We start from the raw sequence: 16261 nt of genomic DNA, 5'->3' as shown, positions 1-16261 counted from the left end.
TGCAGTTTGAAATGTTCTTATTATTTTTGTCTATTTACGCTGTTGAAGTTGTTTCAGTTCCAGTGTTGGTCTTCCACTTTTAATCACATTAGACTTTTCTTCATAAGACAGATTAGAAAAATTTTTAAGAGACTTGCTATTCATATTGGAAAAGGGATAAATTTTGAAATAAAGTATCAGCTCTACCACTAGAGGCAAACGATGCAACAACACACATACGTACAATCCTCACTCTGCAAAGACTGATGGCACACTGAAGCGAAGGCAGGAATTATTCTGCCTTTATAACACAGTATTTCATGCATCTGGAGCTGCTTAACACGGCACGTGGTTTAACAACGTAACGCGTTAGTATATATATTGAGGTTGAAAGGCACGGGGAAATTGTGCATGTCTAACCTCAAAATATACCCATTTGCTAAATAATCCATTAAATTTCATGCATTAAATTAATATTTTTATAATGAATTGGAGATAATTTACTTTTTATATTTAATAATTAATTATAATTAATTAATTACAAGGATCACTATGTGACTGACCTGATGTTTGCTGATGATAGTGCTATCCTTGCCGGTAACGACGCTGAAGCCACGGACATCCTCTACGACATTGCCCGCATTGCCCGGCCATACGGTTTGAAGATCAATGCTGGTAAGACAAAGGCCCTGACAACAGATGGGTCGCAAGCCACCATCTATCTCAAAGGCGTCCAGATCGAGCAAGTGCAGGACTTTAAATACCTTGGGTCGCTGGTCCAGGAGAAGAAAGTTGCATCCACCATGGAAATCCACAGCAGAATTGGACAGGCGGCCACTGCGTTCGCCTCGCTCAAATGGTGTCTGTGGAAGAGGACCAACATTTCCACAAAGACTAAAATCCGACTCTTCCGGACTTTGATCCTGCCCATTCTTCTTTACGGATCGGAAACATGGATTTGTCTCAAGTTAGATTTGAACAAACTTGAGGTATTCCAAATGCGATGCCTGCGGCAGATCTTGGGCATCTCTCTTCGCGACCGCATCACTAATGATACCATCTGCGCCAGATGCCAACAGCAACCAACCATTGCCGACCAAATCCAGAAGCGAAGGCTCAGATGGTTTGGCCACGTATGTAGAATGGGCACGAACAGAATACCATCCACACTCCTTTGGAGACAACGACCCACCCAATGGAGCATCCAACGGACCGCGCCTAGGAAAACGTGGGCCAAGCAAGTGGAAGATGACTTGAAGAGCCGACGTCTCGACCTTAACCAGGCCAGGACTGAAGCCATGGATCGTAAGGTATGGAAGAACATCACAGAGCAAGTCCGAAACCCTGCGGCACCTACAGCAGCATACTGGTTGCGTGGCCAACCGCCTCCCCCAGCTGCCAGCTATGGACCAAAGAAGAAGAAGAAGAATAATTAATATTTATAATTTTAGTCTGGCTAGACACTGCCTAACTTGCCTACCCAGAGGGCACTTCCCTGAACCTGAGGTTCAGTTAATTTTAATTGCAACATCAGTAAATATTTGCAAAGATTTCATCCAAGTCTCATTAATTTACTCAAGTGGTGGATATTATATAGAAAGTTTTGAGAGTAAGCAGTGAGAAATCATTGACTTTAGCAGCAACAATTCCATCATGCACAAAGGTGCATCATCTCCATTCGATCTATTGGCAATTACCTTTCCAAAAAAATTTTGTATAGTAAAGTGAAGTGACTTATATTTGTCACCTATTTAGAACATATTGAGAAGGCATTGCAGCCCAGGTGCATTTACTTGGCAAATTAAAGATGTGATGGAGCTTTCAAAAAATGTCTTCTTGCCATTAGACATCAGTAGGCTGACATAAAGAAATAAATTATTTACTTCTTCTTCAACTTTGGAATATGTATACTAAATACTTTGTGTAAAACAATAGAGAAAAAAAAATTTAATGATTTTTACTACTTTCTTCATGTAAGGAGCTATATCTATCAGGAACAGCAGGACATTATTATTCCTAATTCTATCTTCTGCTGATGTTACCAACAGCAAATTCTAAATGGGATGCATTCAAGGAAGTAATCGTGGAAGCTGCTAGGCTTTACATACCGATTAAATAATACTGTTCAAGGTTAAGGCCAAAACGAATGTCAGATGAACTAATGAGACTCGTGGCAGAGAAGAAAAATGCATGGGATGCATTTAAATTATCGGGCGACACAGAAGCCTATGGTAGATATAAGCCAGTCTGTAATCAAGTGTCAAAGGAGGTTATACAAGTGAAGGCAGATTACAAGAAATCTTTGGCAAAGGATGCTAAAAAAAACCAGCAAGGACTAACTTAGTTATATAAGCTTTAAAAGGAAGCGAATGAATCAGATTGGTTCACTTGATATTAATGGTTCGACTGTTGATGATCTTGCTCAGATAGCTTGACAATCTGAATGAGTATTTTGTATCTACATTCACACATGAGGAGTTATTAAGGGAGGAGAATGCCAGAAGTTTATCAAACTGTAACAGAGTGCTTAATGATTTTGTAATAACTGAGAGGAAAGTGGAGGAGAAATTGTTGAAGTTAAACATAAGAAAGGTACCCAGGGTGAATGGGATCTATCCAGTTATATTAAAGGAGATGGCAAAGAAGGTAAGCAAACCCTTAGCCACAATTATGAGAGCATCGTTGGACTCAGGGGAAGTCCCCATGGCAGTGCGCAAATATATTCCCAATTCACAAAGGAAGATCTAAGGGTGACATGAGTAATTACAGACCAGTTAGTTTAACTTCTGTTCTGGGGAAAATAATGGAGTCACAGGTTAAAGATGCATCACATAATCATCTAGACAAGGCTGCAGTAATAATTCAGATACAGCATGGGTTCATTAAGGGAAAGTCTTGTCTGACAAATTTGATTGGATACTATGATGTTGTTACAAAGGAATTGGATGCAAAAAATAATTTTGATATCATATACAGTACTTGGATTTCAGGAAAGCTTTTAACACTGTTGCACATGGAAGACTATTATACAAATTGGAGCAGTATAGTATTAAGGAGAAGTTGCTACAATGGATAAAAGGGTGGTTGAGTGGGAGAAGACAGAGAGTGGTAATCAATGGACACTGCTCTTTGTGGACTAATGTTATTAGTGGAGTCCCACAGGGTTTGGTGTTGGGCCCACTGTTTTGTGTATTTATGAGTGTTATTGATGAAGGTATATCTGGCTTAGTGTCAAAGTTTGCAAATGATACAAAGGTTTGCAGGGTTGTTAATGATGGTAATCATTAACAAATGATGGTAATCATTAACAACCCTGCAAACATTAACAACCCTTAATGATGGTAATGATGGAAGCCAGCTGGAGTTGTGAACATTAAAATCACAAAGGAAAATTACCTCACTGTTAGGAAAGTTGGACTTGAGAAAGTCAAGTTGCAAAGAGAGGAAGTCAAAGAGCTCCAAGTGATTAGTTGGAGTTGGGAGAACGGTAGAGACAACAGATGAATTTGACACAATGAGGTAGAAAGATTTTAAGCTAGAGAAGATCGAAAAGAGGAGATTCCAAATTACCAACTCTCTGACAGGGAATATTGGAACGTACATATGCACAAGTACCACCTTTCAGGCGAAAGGAATCATACAGCAAATAATTTGGGCAATTGAGATGAGCGGTAGTTGAATCAACCAATAAATGAGATTCTGTCAGAAAAAATACATGGGGTTTGGCAGACTGCAAGTGGAAATGGACGTCGTTGAGATATAATTGAGGCCACGTATATTTGTGAAATGAACTAGGAAGTGTTTGGGAGGTTTTGATCTTTTTGCAGATAAGCTTACTCTATTAGTTTGACAATTCATGGTGTATTCAATAGTAAGAAAAAGTGGGAGGGATATGCTGTATGAAGTAATGAAATTTTTGGATAGGGCATACACGTGGTATTAAAGAATAATAACTACACCTTACCAAAAGCTATTTTTATCCGAACAAACACGAACCCCTTGACGCCACACTAGGGATGCGGCAATCGAGACGCTATTCCACTGTCATGAGTTCGTCTAATTCACAGCAAGAGGTTGTCACTTAATCGAGTCGAACAAGCGTCGTGGATTCAGATTTCATGAAAACTATGGGAAAGTATGTGATTCTCGGCGGAGAAATCAAAGTAATGCCAGTAAGGAACATACCTTTGGGGTGAAATCTGAACTTGATAACTATGGAGTGGTTGTTCTCACATTCCTTTTTAATTGTGTCGGATTTCAGCGACAAGAGTCCCTGAGATTTTCTTTTCCCCACGAAGTAGCCTTTTAACCAATAAAAGGATTCTAAACCCAGAAGGGGGGGGGGCACGTATATATATATATCGAAGGAAGACAAAGGAAAGGAGAGTTTGTCGTGATCGTCGACTGGTCGTTGTCATGTTGGAGTTGGTGGAGAGTTGTTGAACTGTTCCAGAGTTGGAGCGTAGGTCTTGTTGGCGTGAAGGTTGTGTCTACTGATGCGAGAAAGTTGGAAAAGAAATGCAGAAAGAAAATAATAACAAGCAGAGACATGATATTGTTATCGACAGACCACCCTGGAGAATCCTCAGAACCTCGCAGGTCGTCCTGGAGTTTGCTGGTAAGTTCGCTCCTATATTTATAACAAACTGAATGGAACTACCAAATAATAACACCCCCCCCTTTTTTGTATTGTCATCACCAACTGACATCTCTCCTCTGAAATACATAACCTGATAAGGTTTATCTTACTGTACATAGGCACTAGGATATAGTGCCAGCACTATACATTATTGAATGTGGTAATGTCAATTACAGTTAAGCTTACATGTCTACTGAACACAACTTCCCAAATACTCAGATATAGGGAAGCCTATTGATTCGTCGGATTTCTAGAAGTAACTTTCTCTCCAAGACAACATGAAGGACACAAACCAACTATTAAACATGTGCCATCTATACTTTAACTTTTAGTTGATTATGTATCCTACTGTATATCGCGATCTTAAGCTATTGAGGTATAACCTTTTGAACAGAGAGATGCAGTCAGGCATCGTTTTGTGCATTTCGAATAATATGTGTTTAAGTCTAATAAATCATGTTTTGTTTGCTTAATCTTGTCTTGTGGCCATTCTCTTGACACACCCTATCCATAGCACAAGTTTTATAAATAAAAGAACCATCTATTGCGGCCGCTCTGGAGACTAATCATCTGAAAAGGGACCAGAGTGGAAATCACAGTGCCTTCTTGTCGTTGCGGATCGATCCTCCATGTTTCAGGATAAGATTTGAGGACACGAGATTGTAGTCATAAAAAAATAAACCACTAGTCGATCATATAAAACCCAAGTTTCCTGGAATACTAATATTAGTGATAGCTTTATTTTATGCATTGAATGTTGAGTAAATGTATGAGTTGATTGTCTTAATCGTTAGGTGATAAAGGTTATCCGGCAAGCACACTAGGCGCCTCCGTAGCCAGGTGGGAAGGAGCAGCAGTGAGTACCACACGCTTCTTGATTAGACCTGGGTTCGAGCCCATCACCACCAAATACGGAGGATGCGGAAAGGTCAGGGAATGACCACCGCATATTCCGGAGCAATATGGCCTTAGTTGCTAATGCTCCTAAAAACCAACAACAAACAAGCAAGCACACTATAACGGGAAAGCCTGTGGAACATAAGAATATACCCAGATCCTTGACATAACGTGCTTCGACAATGCCCCCTGCATACACACTGCTCGTACTCTCTCCAGTCACTATCTGGCAGAGTAGAGGTAGCAAGATTATACACTAGCTGATCCGGAAGCCTCCTAGAGAGTTACCGATAGGTTCGGTTCGGTGTACTAACTAACAGCCGGCCTGTGAACACCGTTTTAGAGCTGTACCCTCGAAATGTAAGGAAGATTGGATCTCGCAATGATGTTCATCATAACCTCAAAAGTCATCAGTCATACTGCATGATAGAAGAGATGGGGAAGGGTTGATCGGAACTTAGCTTTGGGGACTAAACACGGTTCCACCACTTCAAGCCTCCAATAAGCATAGTGGTGGTATTGCACTGGTTGATGAGAGTCATCTACCACCTAGTATTGCCTGGTAACACAGAGGGGCGGCATTCCTCCATGTGGTGTGGGCGCCACACCTCGACCCCTGCTTACGTTGGTTCACACCTGGGTGGTCACCCACAGTGTGCTTGTGCTTGGAGATTATACCCAGGATTACTAACAGTCCCACTATCGCGAAGGTGCAAGCAGAGGGTCCGGACTTCACCAAAATTGGGTCTGCCTGACTTGAATGTCACTTGAATAACAGTTCCATCAGCGTTTTAGACTCCCAGGTTGCAAGTACAGCTTGTCTGGCATATCTGAGAGAATGTCTGTGACAAACTCGAGCACCAAATTGCACTGCATACTTCATTGGAACAAACTTTGTAACTTTTGGGTGTGTGATTTTAGACCTCTGTATTGTAAATAGCATTATATTGTTTTGAAGTTTTAGCATTAGCAGAGGCATATGATGCAAGAAAGCAAGCTTATGCAGCATCAGCCTTTAAAAAAAAAAAAAACCCGCTCCCATTTCACCCCTCCGTTTGTTCCAAATACCTGTCCAGCTCAGCCTTAAATTTATTTAGGCTATTAACTTCCACAACAAAGGATGGAAGTCTGTTCCAGCAACCAACTATCTGCTGGCTAAAGGCAAACTTCCGCACATCTATCCTACATCTGTCTTTCCTCAATTTGAATTTATGCCCTCTCAGGTGATTATTCTGAGCAAGAGGCAGAATCCCATCAGCATGCTCAAACCATTCAAGGCTTTATACACTTCAATCATATCACCTTGCAGGTGCCTAGTTTCCAGACACTGTAATTTTCAAAGTTTAAGCCTTTCTTCATAAGAGCAACCCTTTGTTCCATTCACTAATCTTGTTGCCCTTCTCTGTACTCGTTCCAACAGCTCTACATTCTTCTTAAAATGGTGCCACCGTAGCCAGGTGGGAAGGAGCAGCGGTCTGTAGCACACGCGTCTTGATTAGACCGGGGTTCGAGCCCGTCACCACCAAATACAGAGGATGCGGAAAGGTCAGGGAATGACCACCGCATATCCCGGAGCAATATGGCCTTAGTTGCTAATGCTCCAAATAACAAACAAACATCTTTTTAAAATAAGGCCTCCAGACCTGTATACAGTACTCAAGGTGTGGCCTGACCATTGCCTTATGCAAGGGGATAATCACCTCCTTATCCCTGCTAGAAAAATTCCTGTATATCATTGACAAGACACTATGAGCTACTCTTGTAGACCATCTGCACTACTCAGAAAACTTCATATCTGCGTGCACAATTACCCCCCAGGTCCTTTTCGTTCTCTACCACTGTCAGTGTAGTATCACAGAGTTGATATGTCACTCTGGGTTTACTGCTTCCCATATGTAGTACTTTACATTTGTCAATGTTAAACTTCATTTGCCACCTCTTAGCCCATCTACTCAACTTTTCTAGATCCTGTTGCAGCAGCGTACTGTCATTAGTGCCCTTAACAACCCTGCCAACCTTTGTATCGTCTGCAAACTTGGACATTAAGCTTGATGTACTATCATCAGTATCATTTATAAATACAGAAAACAACAATGGACCCAACACTGAACACTGAGGGACTCCACTAATAACATTAGTCCACGATGAGCAGTGTCCATTGATTACTATTCTCTGTCTTCTCCCACTCAACCATCCCTTTATCCATAGCAGCAGTTTGCCTCCAGCGCCACACTGCTCCAATTTGTGCAGCAGTCTTCCATGTGCAACAGTATCAAAAGCCTTTCTAAGATCCAAATATATGATATCAAAGTTATTCCCTGCATCCAGTTCCTTTGTGACCACATCATAGTATTCAATCAAATTGGTTAGGCAAGACTAAACTAACAGGTCTATAATTACTTGTGTCGCCCTGTGATCCTCCTGCTTTGTGAATTGGGATCACATTTGCACATCTCCAGTCAATGGGTACATCCCCTGAGTCCAAAGAAGCTCTCATAATTATGACTAAAGTTTTGCTTACTTCCTTTGTTGCCTTCTTTAATATAACTGGATTGATCCCATCCACCCCGGGTACCCATAAACTCATGTTTCATCATATGTGGTAACTTTAGAAAAATTGCGAATCTATCAAAAATGTGTCGTGAAGGTCCTAAAACACATTGACTTTTAACACATTAATTTTGCTTTTGTATCAGTCAGCAAAGAAGGCATGAATTTGGTAGGAATCCATTGCATGTTCCAGTCTTTCATCAAAATACTGTGACATGAATTAAATATGATACTGTCTCATTTGCCAAATTTTAGATAATGTAATGCTTGCTTATGTTAAATTCTTTAATTGTTGTAGCATTTTAATTTTTGAGGATGGACCTCCTGAACATTCAAAGAAGGTATTGCAGCATTTGAATTTTTTTTTGAACTCCATTCAAATATTTGAGTTCTACTCACTGTGTCTTCTCCGAAAGCAAGTTTTAATGGCGTATATGTTTCCTTTTCTTAGTTTTAAATGAAACTTGATGCATATGTACTTATTGCCAACATAGCTGAGTGTCATGTGCCAGGCACAGTAATGAAAACGAGTTGGATTGGACCATGGTTCAAGCTTGTGTGACTGCTAAATATGTTTAATGATTGTATTCATTGTCAAATTTATTAATTGTAAATTCTTTTTACCTAGTGTTTATGCCACAGTATAAACAGGGTCATTTTTTCCTTTAAAGTTAATTTTCTAAAAAAACACAAACAGAGGCCTTATTAACAGTGCATCACTTCTGAGTCACATACCCAGAACTCATTGATATTAAAATCATAATTAAAAGGAAAATGATTCAGCATATTTCACTGTAAGTATATTTCTACTCTAGGTTCAGGCCCAAATGGATGTCAGATGAACTAATGAGACTCGTGGCATAGAAGAAAAATGCATGGGATGCACATAAATTGTCAGGCAACACAGAAGCCTATGGTAGATACAAGCTAGTCTGTAATCAAGTCACAAAAGAGGTTAGGCAAGCGAAGGCAGATTATGAAAAATCTTTGGCAAAGGATGCAAAGAAAAACAGCAAAGACTTCTTTACTTATATAAACTCTAAAAGGAAGGGATAAATCAGATTGGTCCACTTGATATCAATGGTTTGACTGTAGATGATCATTCTCAGATAGCTAACAAACTGTATGAGTATTTGGCATCTACATTCACACGAGGAGTTATTCAAGGAGGAGTAATTACAGACCTGTAATTACTCCTCCTTGAATAATTACAGACCTGTTAGTTTGACTTCTGTTCCAGGGAAAATAAAGGAGTCACTGGTTAAAGAAGCATTGCAAGATCATTTAGACAAGACAGCAGTAATAATTCAGACAGCATGGGTTTGTCAAGGGGAAGTCTTGTCTGACCAATTTGATTGGATACTATGATGTGGTCGCAAAGGAACTGGATACAAAATATAGTTTTGATATCATATACAGTACTTGGATTTCAGGAAAGCTTTTGATACTGTTGCACATGGAAGACTACTGTACAAATTGGAGCAGTATGGCATTAAGAGCAAGTTGCTACAATGAATAAAAGGATGGTTGAGTGGAAGAAGACAGAGTGGTGATCAATGGGTACTGCTCTACATGACTAATGTTATTAGTGGTGGCCCTCAAGGTTCAGTGTTGGGCCCATTGTTGTTTTGTATATTTATCAATGATATTAATTAAGGTATATCAAGCTTAATGTCAAAGTTTGCAGATGATACAAAGGTTGGCAGGGTTGTTAATGACAGTATGCTGCTGCAACAGGATCTGGAAAAGTTGGGTAGATGGGCTGAGAAGTGGCAACTGAAGTTTAACATTGACAAATGCAAAGTACTGCCAATGGGTAGCAATAACCCCAGAGAAATGTACCAACTATGTGGTTGGTAAGGGAATAACCCCTTGTATAAGGCAATGTTTAGGCCACACCTTGAGTACTGTGTACATGTATGGAAGCCTCATTTTAACAAGTTCAGAAAAGGGCAACAAGGTTGATGAAGGAAACTAAGGAGTGCTCTTATGAAGAAAGGCTTAAGGTCTGCAAATTGCAGCTTCTCCAGATTAGGCATCTGTGAAGCAATCTGATTGATGTGTATAAGGCCTTGAATGGATTGAGCAGTCTCCGTGCTGATGGGATTCTTCCTCTTGCTCCTATTACAAACTGGACGGGGCATAGATTCAAACTGAGGAAAGACAGTTATAGAATAGATGTGTGCAAGTTTCCTTTAGCCAGCGGGTAGTTGATTGCTGGAACAAATTTCCACCTGTTGTTGTGGAAGTTGACAACTTAAAAATAAATTCAAGGCAGAACTAGACAAACATTTGGAATGAATGAATCAGTAAAATCGGGGTTTTGTTTTTTTTTGGCTGATGCTGTAAAGCTTTCTTTCTTGCATTATGTGCCTCTACTAATGCTAAGCCATTTAGTAGATGAATTTTGTATTAATGAGTGGTATCATTTTGCTTTCTGTCTAGCAACTTTTTTTTTTTTTTTTTTTACACTTATGTATTAGTAAAATCTTAGTTTCTGATGCCGAAAAAATGTAATGGACTTTCTCTACCTTTTCAGCTTTGCCCTTCTTTGGGGACCTTGCTATCATTTGAAGCATTTGTGTTCTAAGGAACGTATGCCATTTACCATTATTTACTTTGGAACAATGTTGACTACTTTATATTCAGCATTATGGGTAGGTACATTGATGCTTTTTCTATTATTAAATTACAAAGAAACCTTTGTTTCTGATGCACAGTATTAATGACAGTTCTTCTTTAAAGTATATGTATACATTTAACTGGTGTTTTCTTTTATAAAATGCATTATTTACCCCAGCTGTGGTGGTGCAAAATCTATTGCACAGTGGCATGGCACTAGACAAGTGTAAATTTTCTTTCGTTTCAATTAAACTTTTTGGTGGGGTTTTAATTCTACTTGGAGAATACCAATATTTCATTTTTTCTTAATGGATTGCAATACTTATTGTATGTAACTTTTTATTTTTTAATAAAACATTTATAATTTAAAAAATTCTGTTTTTTATACTTCAAAAAATAAATCAAATCTGAAAAATAAAATTTAGACAGAAATCTGAATTTGGTCCTTTTTCCAGTTGAAAAGCCCATTAAGTGTGCAAAATTTTAAATGTGCACATGTGTGTATATTTCTGCTTATTATGCACATGAATAATTAAAAAATATATATATATTAAAAAAAAATGAAGAATAGTATCTATATATATAAATATATATAGATACTATTCTTCATTTTCAATTTTTTGTTCAAAATTTATTTCAAATTTAGTACACTTCAGTGTATGAAATTTGATACACATCTTACTTCTCACAGAGTACAGAATATCCACATCTTTATTTATACAAAAAAATAACTTTTTCAAAAACAACTCATGTGAGACAGATATTTACTTAACTAGTGAAAGCGGAAAGGCAAGTAAACCTCAGCTTTAAACAGACGTAATTTTAAACTTCATGGCAGTATTGCCACCTATCTGTTCCCATGCTGATCTTCATGCAAATAAGAATTGCATGAATATGCACCTATCAGGTGTGACACCTGATAGGTGCTTTTGTTTAACTATTCTATGAAAAAAAAAAAAAAAAAAAAAATTCAGAAATTATTGCAATAAAAGTTTTATTGAGAGGCACCTGTCAAGTCTCATGCCATCAGTGCCAAGAACATTTGAAATAATTTCCCTGTCAGAACCAAAATTTTAACTGATTTCTTTGACAGGAATTTTGCTTACACTTCCTAATATGTAAGAGAGAGAGATATCTAGGAGATAATGTGGAATTCAAGTTTTCTTTGAATATAATAAATGCTATGTTGTTAGATGATCATTCTAACCAGATAGATAGTAACCCCAAAATTAAACCTGTTTAACAAAAGTTAACTTACATCTAATGGTAGTAAATACGTGCTGCTAAAATTATTGTTAAAAAATAAAAATTAACTGCTACTAACATTTAGCCAGTTAACATTTAGTATTAATAGTGGCAAGTAATGCAAAAAAAAAAAACAAGCTTATAGAGTATAGAGCATTAGCCAAACAAAAAAGAATCCCATTTCACCTATATATCCCCTCCAATAGTTTGTCTAGTTCTTCCTTGAATTTATTCACACTGCCCAATTCCACAACAATGGATGGAAGCTTGACCCTGCAATCGACCACCCATTGGCTGAGGGAAAACTTCCACATGTCTATTCTGCAACTATCCTCATGTGTATAGTCTGAGCAAGAGGAAGAATCCCGTCAGTATTGAGTTTGCTCAAGCCAATCAAAGGCATAAACACCTCAGTCAGATCACCTCACAGGTGCCCAGTCTCCAGTTGCTGCAATTTGCAGAACTAAAGCCTTTCTTGGTAAGAGTACTCCTTTGTTCTCCTCACCAATCTTGTTTCCCTTCTCTGTGCCCATTCCAGCAGCTCTACATCCTTCCTAAAATGATGCCTCCAGACCTGTATGCAATACTCAAGATGTGGCCTGACCTTATACAATGTGTTGATCACTTCCTTATCCCTGCTATCAAAATTCCATTCCTGTATATCATTGACAAAACCTTGTGAGCTGTGCTGGCTGCCTACCTGCATATCAGACTGCACAATTACTCCTAGGTCCTTTTCATTTTCCATTACCTTGAGTGTAGTGCCACACAATTGGTACATTACTCTGGATTACTGCTACCCATATATGCAGTACCTTACATTTGTCAATATTAAACTCTAAATTCAATTACCATTTCTCAGCCCATGGGTGTAATTTGTTTAGATCTTGTTGCAGCAGTTTACCCTGTTACTGTCATTAATCACCCAACCAACCTTTGTATCATCTGCAAACTTAGAAATTAATCCTAATATACTTTCATCAATATCATTAATAAATGTTGAAAACAGCAGTGGGCCCAGCACTGAACCCTGGGAGACTCCACCAATAACATTAGTCACAAAGAACAGTGTCCATTGCTAACCACTCTCTCTTCTCCCACTCAACTATCCCTTTATCCATGCAGCAACTTTCCCTTAATGCCACACTGCTCCAATTTGTACAGCAGTCTTTTATATGCAACAGTATCAAAAGCATTCCTGAAATCTAAGTATATAATATAAAAATTATTTTTTGCATCCAGTTCCTTTGTCACTGCAGCATAGTGTCCAATCAAATTGGTCAGACAAGATCACCCCTTGAAAAACCCATGACATGACTAAAGTATAATCTCTCCTGTCTAGATTGCCCTGCATTACTTCATTAAATAGTGGCCCTATTATTTTCCCTGAAACAGAAGCTAGGCTAACAGGTCTGTAATTACTCATGTCATCCTTTGATCCCCCTTTGTGAATTGGGGTTATATTCACACATCTGCAGTCCACAGGGACTTACCTCCTTTGCTGCTTGCTTTAATATGATTGGATCGATTCCATCCATCCCATGTCCCTTTTTTATGCTTAACTTCAACAATTTCTCTTCTGCTTTCCTCTTAGTTATGAGAAAATCATTCAGCACTCTGTTAGAGCTTGATAAACTTCTGGAATCTGCCTCCCTAAAGAATTCTTTATGTGTGAATGTATATACAAAATACCCATTCAGCCTTGTAGCTGTTTATACTTCAATACTTTTTCATTGCTCTGTAACTATCCCATGCTATATTTTTCTGCTGTGTTAGACCAGTCAGCTCTGTATTCATCCATTTTGACATCCTTCTGAAATATTAATGGTATGTATTGCATTCGTGGCTTCTGTGATTTTTGATTTAAAGGTATTCCACAATTTAGATGTATTTGCCCTCGCTCTGCAATTCGCCTAATTAATTGGTCATATAGCCCCGTAAACAATTGTAGTCCCCCATCCCTACTGAAATTAAAACCTGTGCCTTTACTTTTGACTACTGCATCATTTTACTTCATCTTCCAGCTAACGACTGTGTGATTAATTATTACCTGGCAGTGGTTCCTGTAGCTTTGTGATATTATCTGGTTCTTGACGTGAGTAATGGCGAGTTCAAGAATATTCTTGCCCCTAATTTTTTCTCCAACATGCTGGTACCAGTAATAATCTAGTTTATTAGATGAACAAGTTAGTGCAAAGCATCATTTTAGTTCATAGTAAATTACCGAAATAGGTGAAATGGCATAATTTGTTTTACATCTCATATTGTGAACCCCTTCACAATGAGTTGCCTGTTATTGCACTACCTTGAATAAGCAATACTTCCCCAGTAGAGAAGATTAATATTACTTATTCTTGGCAGATATCTCCACTCAGATGGCACTGTTCCAAAGCTTGTTGGCCTTTCATTGGTGGGTGGGTAGATACTCCAGTGATACAATGAGTGACAACCAAGTTATGAAGTTTAACTCCACAATATGAGAGATGCCAGATGGTATGCGATAGGAAAGTACGTATTATAAAGGGCTTGGGGCTGAAAGCGTCAGACTATACAAAGGAAATTTACTAGATGAACAATTTATTCAAGGTACTGAAATAATAGGCAATTTGTTTGTGAAGCATTCACAATGAGATGTAACAAAAATGATGCCATTATTTGCCCTTTACATGATATATTGGCAGTTTGTGTCTTTACATCAAAAAAGAGAATAATGATAATTAAAAATAAATTAGGTAAAAGTCTGAAGATTTGTATCAGTGCTACTCTAATTATGTGTGATTGGTACTTAGGTTCCTGAAAAATGAAGACCCAACTTTATTTATTGGAACACTTCCTCATATTATCTGTAGCATATTTTTTGGAGACCAAGCCTTTTGAAATTTAACATTTGACTTATTTGTCCTTCTGAATAAGCATTTTTATATATAAATATTTATTGCTGCTGACGATATTATTAGTATTAATAATGGTAAATAATGCAAGGAAGCTAACTTATACAGCATTAGACCAAAAAAATCAAAAAAAAATCTTATCTCTAACAATTTTTAAAATGATATGAGGTATTTTTGGTGATATATTTGCACATCTCCAGTCCCGATGGACTGGAGATGTGCAAATATATCCCCAATTCACAGAGGGGGATCAAAGGGTAACTTGAGTAATTACAGACATGTTAGTTTAACTTCTGTTCTGGGAAAAATAATAGTCACTGGTTAAAGAAGCATTGCAGAATCATCTAGACAAGACTGCATTGTCTAGATGAATTAATAGTAATAATTCAGACACAGCATGGGTTTGTTAAGGGAAAGTTGTAATTGTGGGGTTCTTCTTCAAAGATGAGATGTGAAAAAACTGTGTCTGTGAAACGAATTAAGTTTCTATATTGCATTATCATTTTTTATTGATTTCGTAATATTTCTTGACATTACATTTTTTATCCAAATGAACTATTTTCAAGATTAGAGAGGCAAATGGACAAATGCTAAATTCAAGATTCATTAATTTCTCTGGCTTGCTACCAAAATCATTTATGAATATTGCTTTTAGAACTTTATCTTCAGTTAAAGATGTCATTATTTGTGATGTACCAGTTCAGTTGCCACAAACCAGAAAACTCATAAACCACAAGCATATTCCCGAGTTTGTTTTTGGGTTTAGAAAAGGCACTGTATGCTTCAGTATATAAAATTTTAAATGAATAACACTAAACCCCATGTAAAATTATATAGAAATTTTTTATTTTATTGAGTAATAAACTAAAAAATTTCGGGAATTTTACCAAATATGATAGTAACCAAGAAATGTGGTTAGGCCACCATATTTCTTGCTGAAAATAGTGCCTTAAAAAAATTAAAATTTTCAATCAAGAAAAATTGTAAATCTGTGTTTAAATTCTTTAGAAATCCATATAAAACTCAGTTTCAGTAATTGGAAAGACAGACACTTAAAAGAACTGCATAATTAAGATTTTAGCAGCTATATAGTTAAAATTAAATATTTTGCTTGAATTTTTGTGTGTTAATTTTATTCCTACTTTATTATTATTATTTTTTTTTTCCTAGTTGAAAAGTACTTTTCTCACTTCAGTGTGTGCACTATGCCAAGTATTAGCTCTTATCTGGTAAGTTAAAACCTCATATCCGGTAACTGATAAGTTTCCAGTGGTTGTTTTCTTTTAACAAACTTATGTTTGTGGCTATTAAAAATACTCATTTCAAAATTTGACAACTTTGTATATGTAGCAAATAAAAATATATGCTCTTTTCTGTTTTAAGAAGGTTAGCCATCCAGCTTACTCAAAAGTCTGTAAAATCTGGAAAACAGGAAAGA

General features: G+C 37.5%; 1 protein-coding gene across 1 annotated transcript in view; it reads left to right on the top strand.

Annotated features, from left to right (window-relative positions):
- Positions 1-16261, top strand: part of LOC150076107 (uncharacterized) — a 92818-nt gene that overhangs the window by 52481 nt on the left and 24076 nt on the right. The window contains exons 4-5 of the mRNA XM_090387668.1: positions 10605-10722; positions 15994-16052. Coding sequence (XP_090243794.1) covers positions 10605-10722; positions 15994-16052 — 177 coding nt within the window. The remainder of the gene's footprint in view (positions 1-10604; positions 10723-15993; positions 16053-16261) is intronic.

Source organism: Mastigoproctus giganteus, chromosome 13, assembly GCF_048544385.1.
Source record: "Mastigoproctus giganteus isolate SK-2022 chromosome 13, ASM4854438v1, whole genome shotgun sequence".
NCBI classification, from domain to species: domain Eukaryota; kingdom Metazoa; phylum Arthropoda; class Arachnida; order Uropygi; family Thelyphonidae; genus Mastigoproctus; species Mastigoproctus giganteus.
The sequence above is the reverse complement of the archived record's forward strand: the minus strand, read 5'-3'. Positions and strand labels throughout refer to the sequence as shown.